General features: G+C 42.1%; 1 protein-coding gene across 4 annotated transcripts in view; it reads left to right on the forward strand.

Annotated features, from left to right (window-relative positions):
- LOC126481100 (cuticle protein 21-like) overlaps positions 1-22473 on the forward strand; it is an 89949-nt gene that overhangs the window by 40800 nt on the left and 26676 nt on the right. Inside the window, exons 1-4 of one of the 4 annotated variants that reach the window (XM_050104662.1) lie at positions 3329-3388; positions 7912-8041; positions 8855-9478; positions 11675-11952. The exons of 1 other annotated variant lie outside the window; for it this stretch is intronic. In XM_050104662.1, coding sequence (XP_049960619.1) covers positions 3377-3388; positions 7912-8041; positions 8855-9478; positions 11675-11799 — 891 coding nt within the window. In that variant the 5' untranslated portion in view covers positions 3329-3376 and the 3' untranslated portion in view covers positions 11800-11952. Of the gene's footprint in view, positions 1-3328; positions 3389-7911; positions 8042-8854; positions 9479-11674; positions 11953-22473 lie in introns of those variants that run through there. 2 more of the 4 variants (XM_050104626.1, XM_050104635.1) reach the window with 2 other exon arrangements.

A 22473-nucleotide genomic window follows, 5' to 3' on the forward strand; every position in this document is an offset into this window, starting at 1 on the left:
AAATATATTAATATATGTATCCGTAATAAAAATGGAAATGTACTGTTATCTGGACAGTTCAGTAATGATCTCATGGCCAAGATATGTAGCAGATTCTGAAAGTTTTATATGGCCTCATGTTTATGTGACGTGTAAAATTTTAAATTTTGTTATTCAGTTATGGTAATATGAACTTATGTGTAAGTGTACCAGACCTCATTACTTGAAAAGTGTCATTTGCATATAGATTGTCTGTTAAGTACTCTGGAAAACTACTGACAGCAATCAGAACAGTGAAACGTGTTTCGCAGGAACTAGTGGACGCGTGAAGAACTGTGATTTACATTGTGAATAATGATGAACAGTGATAAAACCTGTGATCACGTAACCTTATGAACGCTCTTGGAGTGTCAAAGTTAGCAGCAACGCTATGAACGTTGAGTACTGTTGACTGTATTAATAATTAATTTGAACTGATGACCTTTAGTAGTTTGATATGAAGCGTCTCCGCATGCAAAATTTAATGTGACAGACTGTACAACCAGCCGCGCGGCAAAACAATAATGCAACGTTGGCTACGCAGCGCGTCGCGAAAATACTTACATTCCGCTTAAGTAAACGAAGCACACTACGGACACTTGTATGATTAACGGTGCAGTGTTCAAAATGTGCATATTGTGATAAACTTATATGTGAATCACTACATTGTGTTGAACAGTGTCAAACTACAGAACATACTCCAAAAACAGTCTAATTCCATCCGTGTGAATGCGAGTGATACGGACACTAATAAACTTTTCCACAGGATGAGAATAGTAGTTACCTTGTCACTGATGCTTATATTTTGACATTTCATGTACCCGTCTTAAACTGAGGGACGTGGGAAAGGAGAAGCAAGACATGCTGCAGCGCGACTTCTAGCCAGCAGCAGATCCAAACCGCGATGCAGCCGACGGCAACCGACGCCCCACCGACTCGGCCGGGGGCGGTCCAGCAGCAGCCACGACCTGACTGCAGTCCAACGGCTCGACACGGGGGCGGTCTTACGACGTCAGCAGCAAATTCTTATGACATTCGATAAATGAGTTACTTTGGAAATTATGATATACCACCATGAAAAAACATTCATTATCTCAGATGCTTGCAACAGAGTCATAAATTTGCATTTTCCAGCATATTTTATTACATTCATGTCAAGCCTGACTGTTAAAAGTAGGTGTCTGTATTTTCGTGAAGCCTATTGGACGGTTTTATTCCCGGTTTTCCGAGTCCAGTGAACCCAAATTGGGGGGGGGGGGATAAGTTAATCCGGGAACTATCCGCTGCAATTTCCGAGATAATACAATCACTGAAGTCATTTAAAGTACTCGATTCAACTATAATTTTATCATGTCTAAAACAACATTGAAACTAAACATTTGCATCTTGAGAGTAGCAAATCTACGTGGATTACGTGGACTGAAAAAAAATATACAATAGATAAACTAATTTTTTTCTCAGCCCAAGGGGCATTGTAACATCCACGTGATAAATTTTTGGCTACAGTGTGACGAGAGGAAATTATGCCTCAAACAGTTATAAACATTATGTATTCGACGTATGAAAAAACAGTGAAAACTTATAAATATTAATTATTTATATAATATTCTATGATGTAATTAGACATATCGATGTGTATCATACAAAGACAATGATAATTGTAAATTCATTTTATGATCTACGTTTGTCTTCCTTTGTTTTTACCTTTTGTTGGATGGCTTTTGTACGTTCCGGACGCATATCGAACTGAGGTCTGTTAAGAAATTGTAATTATTTGTTAATTATTACTTGAAAATAGAGTTCATTATTATTATAAACAGGAGTGAATAATTATTTGTAACTTTAATTCCTCTCTCAGTAAGCATTATCTGTGTTAATTATTTCTTTCCGCTGCAAGGAGCGCAGCCATTGATGATAGCGATTTGTATCGCGTTTTGTCTGTGTTTTCCTTAGAAACAAATCAAATGTTTGCTTGATGAGGTCTAAATAGAGCACAATATGAAAGTATAGTTTATAGAATTTAATAATCATTTCAAATACTTACTTATTTGGTCTAACAATAGAAAGCCTCTATCAATTGTCTGCCGCCATCTTAACAATTATCTCAGCGGCAAATTCGAATTACGCAACTCTGCAGACATAAATGCCGAACGTAATACAAGTATGTAAAAATAAATGTGCACCGGTGGTCCCGAACTCATTTTAACGAAAATGATTCGAATCAGATTGGTTCTTTAAAAACAGTGCTCATAGCACGATCGTTATAACAAACTTTTCTAGCTGATGTATGGAGCCGAAATTAATTACGCACGAGTTGCGAAGAATATTGTTTCAGGTAACATACGTCAGTGTTGTGCGCGGCTGATATTCGGTGGTTTTATTGATCATTTTGCTGAAGATAACTGTTTCCATCATAATCCATAGTTGTATAGAATCCGTTGTATGAACTGTGATTTAGTGACACTTGCACAACTTACAGACAACACTTTAACACGACTTTAACTTGGAGTTCTTTAGCAACTTGATCAAATCTTTAGCCGGGAGAAGAATTATTTAGTAATTAGTCATTGTAATAAAATAAGATTATCATTTCCATTTACAAATTAGTTAAATACGAAACCACTGAATAACACAGCGAACGCCACACCAGCTTACTGTATTATCAATTCCCATCGTGACAGATGTAGGTGAAGCCTGAAGAGTTGTCTTGCGGCATCATTTCCCTGAGGAGGGCCTGGCTGCCTCTTCTAGTGAAGCAGCCGGCGGATGGAGATCTGACGTGATGAACGACCTTCGCTAAAGATAATTTGGTACGGTTGTCTCCGCATTTCAGTAGGAAGTCAAAGGAGGTCAGAAGGTGCTCTTTCTTGTTTTTCTAAGCATATCTAGCTTATTCACTTTGCTACAAATCTTCTCCATTGTGTAAATGCTCGATGTGCCTGGGTTACAATCGTTTGATCTTTGTAAATGACACGCTGTATACGCACTAAAGCAGGAACAATTTCGGGTTTCGCCACTCACCGTTTCCCTTGTCCCATTAGCCCTGACGTGACAGTGATGTTAGACGCTACCCATCTTACTCTCAGACACAGAGTAAAATGTCAAGGTCACCCTCCTTTCGAAACGCTGAGGCAGAAGAAGGAGATCAGCCGATGGGCGGCGTGTGTGTGAGGTCGCGAGGCGTGGCAGATGCGGCGAACGAGACCCCTCTGGGCGGGTGTTGCGTCACCACCGGCTAGTCTGCCACTCAGCCACATCGAGCGGGGGCAGGTGGGGGCTCTGCCCTGCTCTCTCACTATAAAGAGGCTTCCAGCCGGTGCTGGAGCCAGTCGTCCACCAGTCGTCTCCACAAGTCGACATGGCTCATCAGGTGAGGCAGCAGCGAGATGCGAAGGACGTGGTAGTAGGCATCTACAGCAGTCTGTTGACCAAAAGATGGTATCTGAGAGCTATAGCAAAGGGTTGCGAATGAAACTCACCATGGCTTTTCACCCTAAGTGATTTAACGAAATCGCAGGAAGCATAAGTCTGGATGGTCAGATGGGGATCTAGTTCTCACCATAAGTTCTGCAGCACTGCAATGTAAGAAGCTGTGGCTGTATATGGAAATGAAACTGCCACCAGATAGGAAAAGAGTAAAACGTTTTCAGATAGCAAATAAATATTAGTAACGTTACGCATGATTTCTCTCAAAAGAAAACTCACCTGAAAACGTGAAATATACGTTGACATATGAATGAATTAATAGTAAGTTGTATGTTGTGCTGGCTCGATTGTTTCCATATATTATCTATTCATAGATTTAGGATTAGATCTCAACAGGTCTTACCATGCTTATGTCACCTATCACTTCTCTTAGCTCTGCCAATAGCTTGGTAACGAGAACATCCCAAGCGGCACCATAGTTTGTAGTTCACATTAAACTTAGCGCTGGCAGGGTTCTTCCTTTTTGCAGCTTTTACCTTTCAACGTCATCTTTTGTTTCAAATTCCCCGGATCGCGTGCAGTTGACCTGTGTGACAATGAGTATAGCTGGGAGACTAAGAGAAAGGCAAGCAAAGGTGATTCTAAAGAATGGACAGATGACCACTCGAAGGGTATTGCTTGCGGAAGAGACATCTGGTTTCAAATCCAAATATCTAGTTTCACATATCTTGAATGTCTAACAAAGTGTGTTATTGTTTTCATTTTTAGTTAACCTTGTTTGAAATGTGGTATATCTGCTGTATAAATAAGAGAACAACTGAACAATTTAGAATATATGGAAATGAAACTTAAGGCTTCCCATCGAAGATACCATATGCTGATAAATGCAAGCATCTTTAAGCAAAACCTGAAACTGTTAACTTCTTTTTTATTTCTTTTTAATTCATGCGGAGGGAGGACTATAATTTGCTATGGCTCAGATAAACGTGAAATGGTATCGTTGTCCTCTTTGCTGTGAGTCCGCAGCTCGTGTGGTCGCGTTCTCGCTTCCCGACCATTTACATCTACGTACATACTCCGCAATCCACCATACGGTGCGTGGCGGAGGGCACCTCGTACCACAACTAGCATCTTCTCTCCTTGTTCCACTTCCAAACAGAACGAGGGAAAAATGACTGCCTATATGCCTCTGTACGAGCCCTAATCTCTCTTACCTTAACTTTGTGGTCTTTCCGCGAAATGTAAGTTGGCGGCAGTAAAATTGTACTGCAGTCAACCTCAAATGCTGGTTCTTTAAATTTCCTCAGTAGCGATTCACTAAAAGAACACCTCCTTTCCTCTAGAGACTCCCACCCGAGATCCTGAAGCATTTCCGTAACACTTGCGTGATGATCAAACCTACCAGTAACAAATCTAGCAAACCGCCTCTGAATTACTTTTATGTCCTCCCTCAATCCGACCTGTTAGGGATCCCAAACGCTCGAGCAGTACTCAAGAATAGGTCGTATTAGTGTTTTATAAGCGGTATCCTTTACAGATGAACCACATCTTCCCAAAATTCTAGCAATGAACCGAAGACGACTATCCGCCTTCCCCACAACTGCCATTACATGCTTGTCCCACTTCATATCGCTGTGCAATGTTACGCCCAAATATTTAATCGACGTGACTGTGTCAAGCGCTACACTACTAATGGAGTATTCAAAGATTACAGGATTCTTTTTCCTATTCATCTGCATTAATTTACATTTATCTGTATTTAGAGTTAACTGTCATTCTTTACACCAATCACAAATCCTGTCCAAGTCATCTTGTATCCTCCTACAGTCACTCAACGACGACACCCTCCCGTACACCACAGCATCATCAGCAAACAGCCGCACGTTGCTATCCACCCTATCCAAAAGATCATTTATGTAGATAGAAAACAACAGCGACCTACCTCACTTCCCTGGGCACTCCAGATGATACCCTCACCTCCGATGAACACTCACCATCGAGGACAACGTACTGGGTTCTATTACTTAAGAAGACCCGGGTTCGATTCCCGGTGGGGTCAGGGATTTTTACCTGCCTCGAGATGACTGAGTGTTAGTGTTGTCCTCATCATTTAATCATCACTCATGAAAGTGGCGAGATTGGACTGAGCAAAATTTGGGAATTTGTAAGGGCGCAGTTGAGCGCTCCACAAACCAAATATCATCATCTCAGTTGTGAGTAGACGGATGTTGTCGTTGTGCGCCAGATGCAACAGAACACTTCGTAAGAATCTTTCTTACATTGAATGCTACCGTCATAGTCCTTCATTAATGTGAACTGAAAGTTGTATTGTAAAAACATGCAAAGCAGCATAACATACTTCGCTTCCTCATCGACATACCGATGGAAAGTGTTGCATATTATGGTGCCCACTGATTTTTTCTCTTTCTTTCATCTCGTTTCATGACTGCGGATGGAAGGCGTCGAGTCATTCTTTTCTTTTTTTAATTCCTCAGTTTTGGTCTCGTTAGAACCGATTAGCCGTCTCTTCCTTTCTTCTGCAGTTTTTTTGTTTGGCATATGAAATATATTCCTCAGTAAATATTTTTACATATTCGAAGTCATCTTCCACAGTTTGCTCACGCATTGTAGTTTCAGGTCACAAATTATACATTATTGTGTTTGTTCACTTAATTTTTAACCTCCTTTTCGCACCAAACTTTAATTCATAACAAAATATTCAAGAATGGCGTTCACTGTGTTAAAACACTGTGATCCTATAGTTTATGAAATTTCTTTCTCAATTATACATCCTCGATAATTATCTCCAGTAATAATTCATTTAATATTTTATCTGTCAATTTTTGCCATTTTTGTGTACTATCACATCTTATGTACTTCGTTCGCCTCATCCTATCTTCGCCGCAACCTTCTTTCTCCACAACACAAAAGTTTCAGACGTCCGCTTCACTTCATTATACGAATGTGATGACTCCCCACAACACAAGAACATATATTTACTGTCACAGGTCTGGGCACATAAAAACTTGCTGCAGACTCTCTGTTTCAAATTCTCCCTTGTTATGTCCGTCCCTCTCTTCCTCACTGTCTCTCTCTGTCTCTCTTTCTCTCTCCGTCTCTATACCCACCAGAGTCGAATGTCAATGCTAGAGCTTCAGTTCAAAACCCATAGTCCCCTCCCTTATTAAACACGTGAAACAAGCTGTGACTGAAGAACGAATGTAACCCTACCTAGCTAGTACTAGCTGACGTACATGTAGTACCCTGCTAAGTTATTCTCAGTACAGTACTGGCATTCAAGGAAAAAAAATCCTCATTCTCCCACAACTTGAAGGTTTTTGGTGATGTGCATGTGAAATTTTGATGACTGATTGCACTAGATTTTACGTCCTTTTATATCTCTAGAACAAGACTGCTGCATTGAAAGCTGCGGTAAAGTATATTGATGAAACGAATACCATTTCTTACTGAGTCAAACCGGTAAAAGATTGAACAATTGTGATGACATCCTCCGTTGTCTTAATCAGAAAAGGGATTGGCAGATGACAATGGGAAGTTATAAATGTAAAAATTGTTGTATTGGTTCTTCATATTGGTGTTAACCACAATATGCCACCTGCATCGCAATTGTTTCCGGTTATTTTGCTTATAGTACTTCAGGTAATGTCTGGAAGATCTTTTCGGCAATCCTGGAGCCGACACATATCCAACTTTTAAACATAACAAGCTCTTCCAATTCCCCTTTCAGTTCACATCAGGGAAATTTGCTGAATTTCAAGCTCCAGTAACGTTTTTCTGTCTACCTCATTATCAGGCAGTTCTTCCAAACAGCTCTTTTAAATTTTTTTATGTTTATGATATTCTGAGAGCGTGAGATTCGGTAGCCATGCAGGTGTCATTAACTGTATTTCCGATCTGTACAACATTAATTTTCTAGAGTAAAAGTTGAATATGAAAATTCTGGAAACATAATGAAAGAGCTTTGCTGGTGTGTCAAATGATATATGTGAAAAGGTGTGCATGTGATTATACGTACATTTCAGTAAAATCGGGTTAAAGGTGTTGTAAATAACGTCTAGAAGTAGATTATTCTGTCTGTGCTCATAATTATGTTCACTTCATAATGTTCTGGGCGAGTCAGCCGTATCAGTCACAAACTACTTGTAATAGTGTTGCTTCTAACAACGTGCTGTCTGTAGAAACAAACTTCAGCAGTGATGCAGGCATAAATCGTAGGAAATGAAGGTTGTTGTTCACTTGAATGAGTACCAAAGTCACGATAAATGTCTACATGTCAATACTGCCCTTTTCACACTAAGAATAACAAGTATGTTCTTTTATCCCGAAAAAAGAAAATCTAGGTCGAACATATGTTCTGCAGTTCGTTGATAACACGTACTGTACAATTCGGCATAGTGGCATTTGTGTTTACAGACGCTACACGGTGCCCTGTCTGTGGTGTTGCAGGTACTGCTGTGCGCATGCGCGCTGCTGGGCGCGGCCAGTGCGGGCTACCTGGGCTCTCCCGCCGTCTCCTACTCGGCGGCTCCCGCCCTGCGAGGCGGCCTTCCCTACAACGCCGGACTCGGACTCACAGGTAGTTTGTACAGCAGTCTCCCAAAGGAGGGACGACGTCTGATTTACAAGCACCATTGGCTAAGATATCTTTGTTCTTGGGGTCCTTCTAACGCAAAAGACATCGGTTTTCCTTTCAGATTCCATATCTTTACCGCTACACAAAAATCCGTGAAAATTTACTACAATATTTCATAATTAGTTGTCGTCATAGTTGCCTTCCCAATTTACTTGAGTGGTTTTACCCATAATAAACAGTAACTCGTCTATTTTAGAATTACTTTAACACATACACACTTTATCCACTGCTGCGAATATTTTTCTACAATTTTATTTATAGTTTTTGACCCACAGTACAAATTTTGCTGCATGCTGTTTGAGCAATTCTTGTAAAAGTGTTCCTCTAACTAGTCCTTGCCAGTGACAAGAGGTGTCGAAAAATGGTTTTCCTTTTCATAATTGTTTTCTTTCCTCTTATTCTAATTATTCTTGTGGTGACAACACAATATAGTATAGAAGCAGATCATGAAATACTTCCCCAAAATGTAGTAAACTTAAGTAATAATTACGTTTCAGTGAACTTTTAGATGGATGGCAACTTACAATTGCTCTTTAAATGAAATTAGTGTATTGCATCTGTTAGACGTATTATCTGTGCTCCGTAGAGCCTCGTTATCGCCGATACTGGTAACTTGTGTAATGTCTTAAACTGAAGATGGACATAGCTTTTACATACCGTATAAAGACTACTGCAAGCAACTATTTGCTAGTACCTTCGATAGGAACTGTGTGAGAGAATACAGAAGGCGCCACTATGAATTCATTCCTTTCCTAGGAGGCTTGGCCGGAGGTGTCGCTGCTTCCGCTGCCGCCGCCGCCGCTAGGGCCAGACTGTCTGGTGCCGGCATCAGTGGCTATGCTCCTGGCTACACTGGCGCACTAGGAGGTGCCTATCCTGGTGTTGGTGGCGCCTACTCTCGCCTCGCCGCTGGTTACTCTGGTGTCGCACCTGGCTACACTGGCGTTCTAGGACGTGCCTACCCTGGTGTTGGTATTGGTGGTGCCTACTCTCGTCTTGCTCCCGGCTACGCCGGCGCCGCCCCTGGATACGCAGGTCTTGCCGCTGCGCGTTACGCCGGTGGTCTGGGCCGCCTGGCCGGTGGGCTGCCCGCCGAGCTGGCTGACCCGTACTACGACCCCAACCCGCAGTACAGCTTCAGCTACAGCGTCAGCGACGCCCTGACCGGCGACGCCAAGCAGCAGCAGGAGAGCCGCAGCGGCGACGTGGTCGAGGGCAGCTACAGCCTGGTCGAGCCAGATGGCAGTGTGCGCACTGTCCAGTACACGGCTGCCCCTGGTGAAGGTTTTAATGCTGTCGTCTCCAAGGATGGTGTCCCAACTGGGCCTGCCCCTCTGGGGGCTTCAGTCGCTCCTGCCGCTTCTCGAAACATCCTTCCAGGTTTGAAACAGTATTTGACCCATTAGTGATTAAAAATCCAAATTTTTCTGTAACATTTATTGTGTTTACTAAGGACACAGAAGTCTACAAAGACTATCTCAATTTATTGAACCATTTGAAAGTAATGATAACACATCCATAGATAGCGGAAGGCTATATACACCACTGGCCATTAAAACTGCTACACCACGAAGGTGACGTGCTACAGACGCGAAATTTAGCCGACAGGAAGAAGATGCTGTGATTAGCTTTTCAGAGTATTCACACAAGGTTGGCGCCGGTGGCGACACCTACAACGTGCTGACATGAGGAAAGTTTCCAACCGATTTCTCATACACAAACAGCAGTTGACCAGCGTTGCCTGGTGAAACGTTGTGTTGACGTCTCGTGCAAGGAGGAGAAATGCGTACCATCACGCTTCCGACTTTGATATAGGTCGGATTGTAGCCTATCGCGATTCCAGTTTATCGTATCGCGACATTGCTGCTCGGATTGGTCGAGATCCGATGACTGTTAGCAGAATATGGAATTGCTGGGTTCAGGAGGGTAATACAGAACGCCATGCTGGATCTCAACGGCCTCGTATCACTAGCAGTCGAGATGACAGGTACTTATACGCATGGTTGTAACGGATCGTGCAGCCACGTCTCGATCCCTGACGTTTGCAAGAGAACTAACATCCCCACGAATAGTTCGACGACGTTTGCAGCAGCACAGACACTCAGCTCAGAGACCACGGCTGAGGTTACCCTTGACGCTGTATCACAGACAGGATCGCCTGCGATGGTGTGCTCAACGACGAACATGGGTGCACGAATGGCAAAACGTCATTTTCTCGGATGAATGCAGGTTCTGTTTACAGCATCATGATGGTCGCATACGTGTTTGGCGACATCGCGGTGAACGCACATTGGAAGTGTGTATTCGTCAACGCCATACTGGCGTATCACCTGGCGTGATGGTATGGGGTGACATTGGTTACACGTCTCGGTCACCTCTTGTTCACATTGACAGCACTTTGAACAGTGGACGTTACATTTCAGATGTGTTACGACCCGTGGCTCTACCCTTCATTCGACCCCTGCGAAACCCTACATTTCAGCAGGATAATGCACGACCGCATGTTGCAGGTCCTGTACGGGCCTTTCTGGATCAGAAAATGTTCGACTGCTGCCCTGGCCAGCACATTCTCCAGATCTCTCACCAATTGAAAACGTCTGGTCAATGATGGCCGAGCAACTGGCTTGTCACAACACGCCAGTCACTACTCTTGATGAACTGTGGTATCGTGTTGAAGCTGCATGGGCAGCTGTACCTGTACACGCCATCCAAGCTCTGTTTGACTCAATGCCCAGGTGTATCAAGGCCGTTATTACGGCCAGAGGTGGTGGTTTCGGGTACTGATTTCTCAGGATATATGCACCCAAACTGCGTGAAAATGTAATCACATGTCAGCTCTAGTATAATATATTTGTCCAATGAATACCCGTTTATCATCTGCATTTCTTCTTGGTGTAGCTATTTTAATGGCCAGTAGTGTATGCACTTAGAATCAAAGGAGTTAAGTGTACGACAACAGTATTACTAATCTGATGTTGCACGTCTTCTCCTTGGAATTAAGAGCACCTCTAATGCATTTCGTGGCTGGAAGACAACTGAAAATAGATGAGTTGTCAAACGGGAAGCCTATCTTCATTCATAATTGTTGGGGACCTGACTAACTAAATTCAAGCTTAATGTGCCATTTGCTATGTTTTCCTACTCGAGCTGCTGGCCTGATTCTGTGGGTGACTCTACCTCCTGACAACAATTAAGAATATGTAGCTTGAGTAATACTACTTCCGTACAGTTTAAAGGGGTCAGTAATAGAAGTTGGAGACAAACTGACTGCTCTTAAAACTATGTAGAACGATTACATACAATAGGCAGCCGCAGCATTTACTGTGAAGTTAATTACAATGATGGAATTCTAACTTTTAAAACTCTTAGCAGTTTCTAATTTGCTTGGAAATATTCAAACGTTTGATCTCCATTAACAGTTTTTGATGCTCGATGGATGAGGTCAAATAAAATTAATCCAGAAATTAAGTATACTTCTAATAGCATTTTAACGGCGCTGTGGTTTTCTCCAGAGTGGACAGACATAAAAAATTGTTGATTAGATATCTCCCTCAGTGCCTGCTACAACTGTTTCAGGAGGCATACTTCCTGGAGCTGCACGCTCTCTGCTATCTCCAGCTGCCACTGCTGGAGTCTACGGAGCACCTCTGAAGACGGCGCATGCCTCCCTCGCCACGCCACACGCAAAGGTACACTACTAGTGCCCTCGCAAGCTGACACCTTGTAAATGTGACCACCGAATGTATTGTGAAAACGGCTCTCATGTACAAATAAAATGTACATATTTACGAATTGCTCTGCAATTTATCACTGCAATATTTGTATAAAAATAAAATTATCTGTCTTTATTTAAATGTTGTACCTATTCAATTTGGGCTTCTTCCCTAATATTACGTACAAAAATTCTTGTGTGTCACAAGTCACTTTTAGTTACGGCAATTTCTATACATTGCCATTTGTTCTGTGTCTGAAAAGAAAAAAGGAAATGTAAATACCGAAAACAAATATAAGATCTGAGAATCAATTGGTGGTCATATTTTTGGAAGATTCAGTTCTCAACTGCAATCAACAACACACAGTAGGCTCCTGTTCCACCTAACTTGGTTTTGTTTGATAGTAGTTAGCCCACTGGACCTGCAATCGAAAGGTCGTCTTTTCAAACCTGCTTCCAACAAGTCTGACTTACGTTTTCTTTTTATTTTCCCGAAAACACTTAAAGCACGTGCGACGATAGTACCTTTGAAAGGGCACGGCCGATTTCTTACTCAGCTTTCCTTAATCTGTGATTGTACTACATCTCTAATGACTTCCATGTTAACAGTATTTAACACTCATCTTCCATCCATTTTTGATTCTGTTTGAGGAACAGATGTTACCCCAATAACCTTGAAGGATCGTACCCAAGTATTTTCATCACAGTATCTCCTAATCAGCAATAGAAGCATTATCTTCTCGCCTCTGTGTTTCATAATGTAACGATATTGTTGGTAGGGGAAAAAATGTTTTCACTGTAGCCGACCGTGAGAAGCACGAGTGCAAATCAGGAAGAGATATTGATTGAAGAACTTCTTTCTTGTTCATGGGCCAATAGTCAACAACCGGTCTCACCTCGCCCTGTGGCTTAGGCAACACAAATACAAGAGAGGAGAACAGGGATTTAGATGGCCTAATAACTCCATCACTTAACTTCTTTTAGCTATAGTCACCATTAACTCCCTCTTCCTATGTGGTGAAAACGTATATGGAAGATGCCTTACGGGAATATTGCCATTTAATTCAGTGTCGTGCTCCTTTAACTCCTCATAATCAGTAAGCACATCCCTAAATTATTTACCTAAATTGACAATCAGTTTCCTTTGTTCATCTGGTAAATCCCTTGTCATAAATAGGAGAATCAGTATCCACTGAACTGGAACTGGTTTTGACACTGTTCTTACATTCACCACATGCTTAAAAAACTCAATTTTTTTCTGAAGTGCAAACTCAAAATGAAACATTCTTTGACTCCACTGAGGAACTAATACAACGTTATGGATGAAGTCAGGAGCTGTAATGGCCGACACTACAAATTACGTGCTACCTTAACTGGGAATATTCACGTGAAATTCGGACATTAACTTTAATAGTTCCCCAAATCCGCATCGTTGTTCATCCTTCTGAATCTGCTTCCTGTATTCATCTCTTGGTCTTCCTTTACGATTTTTATCCCCACGCTTCAAAATCGGAGATCCCTTGATCCCTCATAATGTCTCCTATCAATCGATCCCTTCTTCTAGTAGGGATGTACCATAAATTTCTCTTCAATTTTATTCAGTACCTCCTCATTAGTTACGTGATCTATCCATCTTATCTTCCGCATTCTTCTGTAGCCCTACATTTCCAAATATTTTATTCTCTTCTTGTCTAAACTTTTTATCGTCTGTATTTCAGTTCCATACATGGCTATACTCCGTACAAATACTTTCAGAAAGGACTTCCTAACATTTAACTCGATACTCGATTTTAACACGTTTCTCTTCTTCAGAAATGCTTTTCTTCCCATTGCCAGTGTACATTTTATATTATCCCTACTTCGACACACATCAGTAATTTTGCTTCGCAAATAACAAAACTCATTTACTACTTTAAGTGCCTAAGTTCCTAATCTAATTCACTTAGCATCCCCTGATTTAATTCGACTACATTCCATTATCCTCGGTTAGCTTTTTTTGAAGTTCATCTTATTTCCTCCGTTCAAGATACTGTCATTCCGTTCATCTGCTCTTCCACGTCCTTTGCTGTCTCTGACAGAATTAAAATGTCAATGGAAAACCTTAAAGTTTTTATTTCTTCTCCCTGGAAGTTAATTCCTGTTCCAAACTTTTCCTTTATTGCCTTTACTGCTTGCTCAATATACAGATTTAATAATGTAGGTGACAGGCTACAACCCAGTTTCAGAGCATCACTTTCGTGACATTCGTCTCTTATAATTGCCACCTGGTTTCGGTTGTAAATAGCCTTTCGCTCCCTGTATCTCATTCCTGCCACCTTTAAAATTTGAAAAAGAACATTTGAGTCAAATTTGTCGAAAGCTTTCTCTAAGTCTACAAATGTTATAAACGTAGATTTGTCTTTTACTAACCTATCTCCTATGAGAAGTCTTAGGGTCAGTATTGCCTTAAGTGTTCTTACATTTCTCCGGATCCAAACTGATCTTCCCCGAGGTCGGCCTCTACCACTTTCTCCACTCTTCTGTAAAGTATTCGAGTTAGTATTTTGAAATCGTGACTTATTAAACTGATAGTTCGGTAATTGTCACATGTGTTAGCACCTGCTTTCTTAGGAATTGGAATTATTATGTTCTTCTTGAAGTCTGAGGGTAATTCGCATGTCTCAAAGATATTGCTCACCAAGTGGAAGAGTTTTGTCATGGCTGACTCTCCGAAGGCTATCAATAGTTCTAATGGAAAGTTGTCTACTCCCGGGGCCATGTTTCGACTTAGGTCTTTCAGAGGTCTGTCGAATTCTTCACGCAGTATCATATTTCGCATTTCGTCTACGTCCTCTTCCGTTTCATTATATTGCCCTTAAGTACCTCGCCCTTGTATGGATCCTCTATATACTCCTCCCGCCTTTCTGTTGTATCTTCTTTGCTTAGGACTGGATTTCCGTATGAGCTCTAGATATTCATGCAGGTGGTTCTCTTTCCTCCAAATTAGCTTCCGGAATTCAATAAAAGGCAGTTTCCGCGGCATTACCTCAGCGAATGCCTCCCCAACGGCTACCGACCATTGGACTCAACACTGATATAACCGAAATAAGTCCCCCGATCCTCTAATTAAAAAAATGCTATTCCCCCTGGACCTCCTCAGTTGAATTCACAGACAACACATCACCATCACTGCTTTGGTAACTTGACAAACAGATATGTCCACCTGCAGCAGGGGACCCAGGAGGAATTTGCTCTGCGGTCTGTTAAGCGTGTACATGATTCACTTTGCGCTATTTCCCCCCGAGGTAACATATCCTGGGTTCGTACCCAGCTGTTCTCTTAATAATTTACACATGGAGTTGGAGGGTCTGATGCTACACAAACCCTGATTCTATTAACATAGTGAACAAGTGGGCTCTAATTCTGTTAACCTGCTAGCGAGATGGCTCGCTAATTTGGAAAAAGGGAGTCTTATTTAAATCGGTTAATGGTAGCGTAATTCTGGTGGTGGCGTCGCTGACCTCTGCTTCCTGCACGCCCGACAGGACCACGGGACGGAGAACAGCCCGTAGGCGGTGCGCTAACATGGGCTCACTGCCCGACATGTTAGCGCCGCGAATCTTTAACATGCAAATGAACTCTTCTACCTTCAAGTCAACGACCGCGGGCACATCCCTGGCGACCATACAGAAACAGAACGGTAACAACTAATATCTGCTAAAGAGAACACAAGATAAGATATAGCAATCAGCGAAATGAGGACAATTTTCTCCCAGTTAAAGAAAATAAAGATTTTAAAAAAGTCAGACACATCCCGCCACAACGTAACAACGCTCTTTGCTACCACAGTGCGACAGATTAAGTGAGCGGTGAGGCTATGCCGTGGTAGGTGTGATACATTTCTCTCAAATTGCATTTCAGTTTCATTATATCACAGACTCCCATGAAAAACACAAGAATATTCACAACAGAAACTAAAATCCATTGACAAGGATATCACAGAATAAGACCACATGTAATTTAATTAATTAAATGGATGTATCTCCACAGTAAATACAAGAACGCAACCTACAATAATATTAGAGAAAAACAATTTTTATGAAACTTAATTTATTATCCACCATTATCCATGCATGGAAGATACTGCCGTGACATGTATTGCATTAAAATTTTATCAAACAAATTTATACATAGACAAAACAACAACCAATATGTGTCAACACATTTAATGAAAGTTATGTAATATGGCTCATGAACTGTCGTATAACTGTGCTCCGATTAAATACAGCAAATCAACAAGAACTGAGGCAACGAGATCATAAGCTCTTGCGATTATCAAATTACCATAGGCCAACAACATCAGCAGTTTTCTGAATCACGACCAGAGCCTTTCTGGATAATAACAAAGGCCACCCAGACCCTCGGCTCTTCCGGCGTGGTATACCTGGATTCACAACCCCAATCATGCGGCCTAACACACTGGATCATTCGATGGCGGCCATCGTAGTTGACGATAGGCAGCTAGTAAACAAGCACGTCCATGGCGCAGATACGGTCTACTCCGGCCAGTAGGCCCCGCCAATGATCATTTCAGGTTGAGATCTGGAATCTGAAGAACTCTACTGTTTTCCCCGACAGCAGGCAACTTCGCTTAGGAGGTGCCACAGCCGCACTGGCCACAGTGCCTTGCGCAGGAATTCGAATGCATCGCCACAGTAACTGTTTTCGAATCAGCACAAAGACAACCATTACACTAATGTCACCACGAATAATGATGCTCTCCTAGACATTACAAAATGTGGGACATGGTTCTTAAAAGGGTTTTTGACCACCACAGACGGCGAACAACGTTCTGAAACGCGCTCCCATGCTGGCCACGAGGTTGGAAGGACGTGCTATTCCTGCGGTTGACAAGAGCCGGATGGTCGTTGGTGCTTCTCGAGGTGCCGCAATACATCTCCCCAACGTACCAATACGCACTCGAGGGGATTTAAAGTGGAGAAACCGGCAGTGCGGTGCTTTCGCTGACTGTACGGTCATTGCAAGAACTCCTCCAGTAGCGCAGTAGGATGCCATCACGCGCTGTCATCCAAAAAAATTCAAGTCAGTGCCGAATGGAAACCTGAATAGCCGCACACGGGGAAGGAGCACAGTGACCAGTGAGTGTACCACGTTCGAAGATTTGGAAGTCTGTGCGCGTGTGCAACCTTGTGCTTCCTCACACCATTAACACCTGGACCACCAAAACGATCATGTTCGACAAAGTTCCTAGGAAATTAAAGTGTATATGTTGGAGGCACAGGAGAATCTGCACTACACATCCTACCAACAGATTTTTTTAAAAAAAAGTAATAACTAAGATTTCGTTTTACAATGGTCAGTCCTTTGTTATACTGACGTGCCTGGTGCAGGTGATTGGGTCCATTAAATAAATCAATTTTATGGAAGAAATAATAAACACCAACTCAGTTGCAAAACAGAAGGTTTACATAAGCCCCTTGACATGATTTCAGTGTTTATGAAAACGTCTTATTCAGAAAGAATAGTTAAAGTTTACATAAGCATTGACACTATGGTCAAACGGTTTAAAGAAACCTTCATTGTTGTAACTGATAGGCGTTTCTTACATCTTCAAGAGGATTTCATCCTATGATTGCTGCTCGATTCATGTACAATTTTATTAAATACATTGGTTCTACGAGACGCAATACCTGTATATTAACGGAAGAATCTATAACGTTGTTAATTCAGTGACCAACTGTTTATTTTACAGAGTGAACTGATGTGAAAGTATGTTATTGTTTTGGCAGTCAATTCGCGGTGTGCAGTTTTTAAATTGCTCCTTGAACGTAAGACAATAATTTACTTCTTGGATTATTTTTTTCAGTTGGTCAGTTAGCGGCACTGAAGCGGTGGAACATTTTATTGCTACTGTAGGACACCCGATTATGAATTTTACACTGTTAACGTAATTGTCCCAAGGAATTTTCATATACAGTAAAAACAATAGACTACCAATCGCCGTTGTATAAGTGTATTTCTAGGCAACCAGTTTCGACGTTACACTACGTCATCTTCAGGCCTAAACTGCTCCAAGCCAGTAACCGTGTTACAAATATAGCAGTGCCTGTAAGTGGTTTCGTAATAGCTATGCCTCTCTTGCAGCGTCTGCCACAGGAGTTGACTGAGCATCGGTGTGACGCTTTCGCGTTTATTAGACGTATCTGTAACAAAACGCTCTGTCCTTCTTTGGATCTACTGTATTTCCTCTGTCAGTCCTGTCTGGTATGAATCCCATGTTGACGAGCAATATTCAAGTGTTAAAAGATGGTTTAGTAAGCTACCTTCTTATTGTAGTGGATAATTCAGAAACCTGAAATGCAAAGTGAATAGTGAGTATGTTTCTTCGAAAATAGTGATAACTATCTTTTGGAAAGCTGTCCAGTCCACTTCTTTTTCAAGAATTTTGGGTGGAGAACAAATAGTTATATTGATCTGCAAACTTAAGGACGAGATTATCTTTCGGATGATGTGTCAGTGTCAGGTAACATATCTAGATGCAACTTGGCCCATACATTGAAAGAAGTTTTGGAGTATAGTATAGAAGGGAACTGAAAAACAAAATGAAATGAGACGACCAGAAATGGCACTTCCATTCTGCTTCTTAATATGGAGTGTGATAACGACGGACGGCAGTAAGTGCTCTGCAAAGGGCTCCCATGGTGGGCATGAGGTTAGTAAGGAGTTCTTATCGTAGGGGGTTCCACTCCTTCACCAGCGCGTATCACAACTGCTGGGTGTGGACGTGCCTCAATACGTCTCCTCACAGGAGTACAGTGTCACCATCACGTTGACAGGTGAGCGTGCCGTGTTCAAAAATTTGGAAGTCAATATTTCCATGCAACATTATACCTCCTCACACCGTAACACCTGCAGCACCAAAACGACCATGTTCGATAATATACCTGCACGCATTAAGTGTTCCCACCTATTGCCACATGAGGATACGTCCAGAATCACGACTCACACTGAATCTGCTCTCATGCGAGAAGATCACACGACCTCATTCATCTTTAGCCCAGTACTCATGCTCGTGGCACCGTCGCAAACGGTGACACCGATGTGCCAGTGTCAAGGGAACGCAAGACACTAGTCGCCGAAGAAAGGATCCACCCTCACGCATTTGCCGTGCCGCTGTGGAGCGTGAGATTGCATACCTCACAGTCCTGTTAAATGTGGTTGCAATTGCAGTCTGAACGCTCTCTTTGACTTGGGTCCATTCCTGCCTGCTGCTCAATGCACCAGCCGATGTCTCTGTCGCAGGCCGCCGTAGACCACCCCTTCATTTTTGGGCAGCAGAGCCTGTGGCTCGGAACCCTCCCCACGCACGTGAAACAATATTGTGAACACAAGCCACAATTTCCAAAACTATTTTCTGAAGCATGGTACTGAACTGCAACTCACACTAGTGCTAGATCTGGGCTTAACGCAACCTGAGTTCTTCCATACAACCCAAATGTTTCTCCAGAAACGTCATTTGCACCGATTTCTGTGTCTGAGAGACGGATTGCAAGAGACTCCTGAGTAATCACCAGTTTAACAACTAATGGTAACTCCAATTATAGGAAGGAAAGCTACCGTCAGAAGGTCACTTAATGTCAAAGCAACAGTTTTCAACAGGAAGTTGTTTAACACTGATTCATCAGCAGCATCAACATTGCGTCTTGCAAATCTTGGCAAGAGAACCCCAACCAAAACACGTTTGAAATCCTGTAATAAGGAGCTGTACTGAGTTGACTATGGGGGCTACTTCTACGAGAGCAAGAAGGAATGAATTCAGTGCTCACAATGTAAAATATGGTATCATGAAACATGTGAGAACGGATACTTTAAAAAATCAGGGATGAGTACATTGTGCGAATATGACTGTACTGAACTTCAAAGTGAGTGAATTAGAAGTTCAGTGTTTGTTTAAATTTGCCACTGTTTCCGTAACTGCATAACGTAGCACTTCCATTACTGGTTATGATTAAGTATTTTTTCATTTTTGGGTAATGTGTGGTACGTTTAGTATCACAGAAGTTGGACTGGAAGTTGTCAAGTTGTCACAGAAATTTTAAGGTGTCGTTATTATCTTCACTATTCCTTATAAATACTAGTTTTCCCATTCCTGCATAAAAATCATATTAATTAAAAAAATACTGAATTTACACCAATTTTAAATGTTGTGAATTTTAGTAAAAACGTGTCTTGTAATGTTAACTGCTTGAAAGCTCTCACAGTAGTAAACGTAGAGAAAATACTGTTACGTAGGACAGACCACAGAGAAGGTTTCATGAAGATTTATATGGTCTGTCATCATCGTTGTTATCAATCGATGTTGGGGGGTGGGGGGGGGGGGTAGGGTTGTTTGGGGAAGGAGACCAGACAGCGAGGTCATCGGTCTCATCGGATTAGGGAAGGATGGGGAAGGAAGTCGGCCGTGCCCTTTCAGAGGAACCATCCCGGCATTTGCCTGGAGTGATTTAGGGGAATCACGGAAAACCTAAATCAGGATGGCCGGACGCGGGATTGAACCGTCGTCCTCCCGAATGGGAGTCCAGTGTCTAACCACTGCGCCACCTCGCTCGGTATCAATCGATGTATTCTGTGTATAGTGGCCTTCTTTAGTCTTTCCAGTTTATTAGAGTCTCCAGCTACACATCGGTGTTGCTCTGGATGTTTATAATATCATCTGCAAACTTCCATTAACCTGTTCTCTCGATCTTTTGTTATGGCCTGAAACCAGTAAACATCTTCCTCAGCTTGTCATCTATTCGCATGGCTTCAAGTCCCGCCCGAATGCATTTAATTTTCATTACAGACGTACTTTCATGTCTGATCAAAAGTATCCGGACACCACTGTATATTGATGCATTGACACGCCTGAGCTAGACTCGCCACATTTCGTTTTCTTTCCAGTTGATTCTTCCACGTGTGCAGCCGTCCAAATTTTGTCTACGGGGCATGTTAACGAAGAACGCCACTACAGTGGACCCTAACCGTTCGCTGATTAACGAACACTGCCTTCTTCTGTCTCTACAAGTGCGTCGTGTTGCAGGGCCAGCTCCAATTGACGTAATAGTAGCGCCGACCCCATGCCATGTGACGTCTAACTTTCTGTCCACGACTGGGAGACCCACAGTTTCATTCATTTTAACGGAGTGCTCAAAATGTTATATTACTTTTAGTGGCGGCTCTTGAATGTAAGTTTTAGGTGTCCACAAATTTTTAGATTCAGATAAATTTGAGAACGTGAAGTTAATAGCATTTGCTGTATAACACTTATGCTTATCAACAAGTTTATACAACTACAGGCACTGCCAATAATAACAACAACAGTTATAATAGTTCAAATGGCTCTGAGCTCTACGAGACTTAACATCTGAGGTCATCAGTCCCCTAGAACTTAGAACCACTTAAACCTAAATAACCTAAGGACATCACACACACCCATGCCCGAGGCAGGATTCAAACCTGCGACCGTAGCGGTCGCGCGGTTCCAGACTGTTGCGCCTAGAACCGCTAGGCCACTCCGGCCGGCAACAACAGTTACAATAATAATCATAATAATTGTTGTGACTTGGCAAGACAGCCAAGTCACTATGAGAGGAAGCCGAAAGGCACGCGCTTAAGCTCACGCAGTTTGGCGTGAGGTCTGGAACAAGGTAAAGGAATTAATAGTAGCAAATGAAGTACGTAGTTGATGTAATACTTAACTTTAATCCATAATTGGAGAACATCGCTCTTGATGGTACATGTTTTATAATTTCAATATTAACTGGTAATGGCGCCTCGCTAGGTCGTAGCAAATGACGTAGCTGAAGGCTATGCTAACTATCGTCTCGGCAAATGAGAGCGTAATTGTCAGTGATCCATCACTGGCAAACTCTGCTGTACAACTGGGGCGAGTGCTAGGACGTCTCTCTAGACCTGCCGTGTGGCGGCGCTCGGTCTGCAATCACTGACAGTGGCGACACGCGGGTCCGACGTATACTAACGGACCGCGGCCGATTTAAAGGCTACCACCTAGCAAGTGTGGTGTCTGGCGGTGACACCACAATAATAATAATAAGATGCATAACTTATTCGACGAAAGAAAGAATTGTTCTTGTGGATTTTTGTTGGTTTGTACATAAATAAGTACAGTTTAGTGCGATAACGAAATCATATATAAGATTTCGCAGCTTCCTGTTAAACATTTTTGTATAAATGACAGTTTTCGTGCTTTTCCATTTTTTCAAACACATGCACAAGATCCCTAACATAAATCAGTTCACGAATTTACTTCCGGACTGAAAATTAGATATTCTTGCGCTGCACCCATAGAACAACTTGTGATAGCTGTGCACTTCCTTAAAAAATGTTCGCTTGTACTCACGCTTATTTGATTTCGTCACTCAATCAAAGGATCTGTTCTCGAAGGCCCTAATTCCTTTGGGGCAAAACTTTTCCTGGTAATTTATTTTTCTGTTCCCAGAATGAGATATTCAATCTGCAGCGGATATGCGCTGATCCGGCAGATTGAAGATGTGTGCCGAAACGAGACTCGAACTCGGGACCTTTTCCTTTCACCGAAGCTGTCCTCACAGCTTTACTTTTCTGTTAGCATTTAAAATAGATTCAACATCGTTCATGTTTACTT

Source organism: Schistocerca serialis, chromosome 1 (assembly GCF_023864345.2).
Source record: "Schistocerca serialis cubense isolate TAMUIC-IGC-003099 chromosome 1, iqSchSeri2.2, whole genome shotgun sequence".
In the NCBI taxonomy this organism is placed as follows: domain Eukaryota; kingdom Metazoa; phylum Arthropoda; class Insecta; order Orthoptera; family Acrididae; genus Schistocerca; species Schistocerca serialis.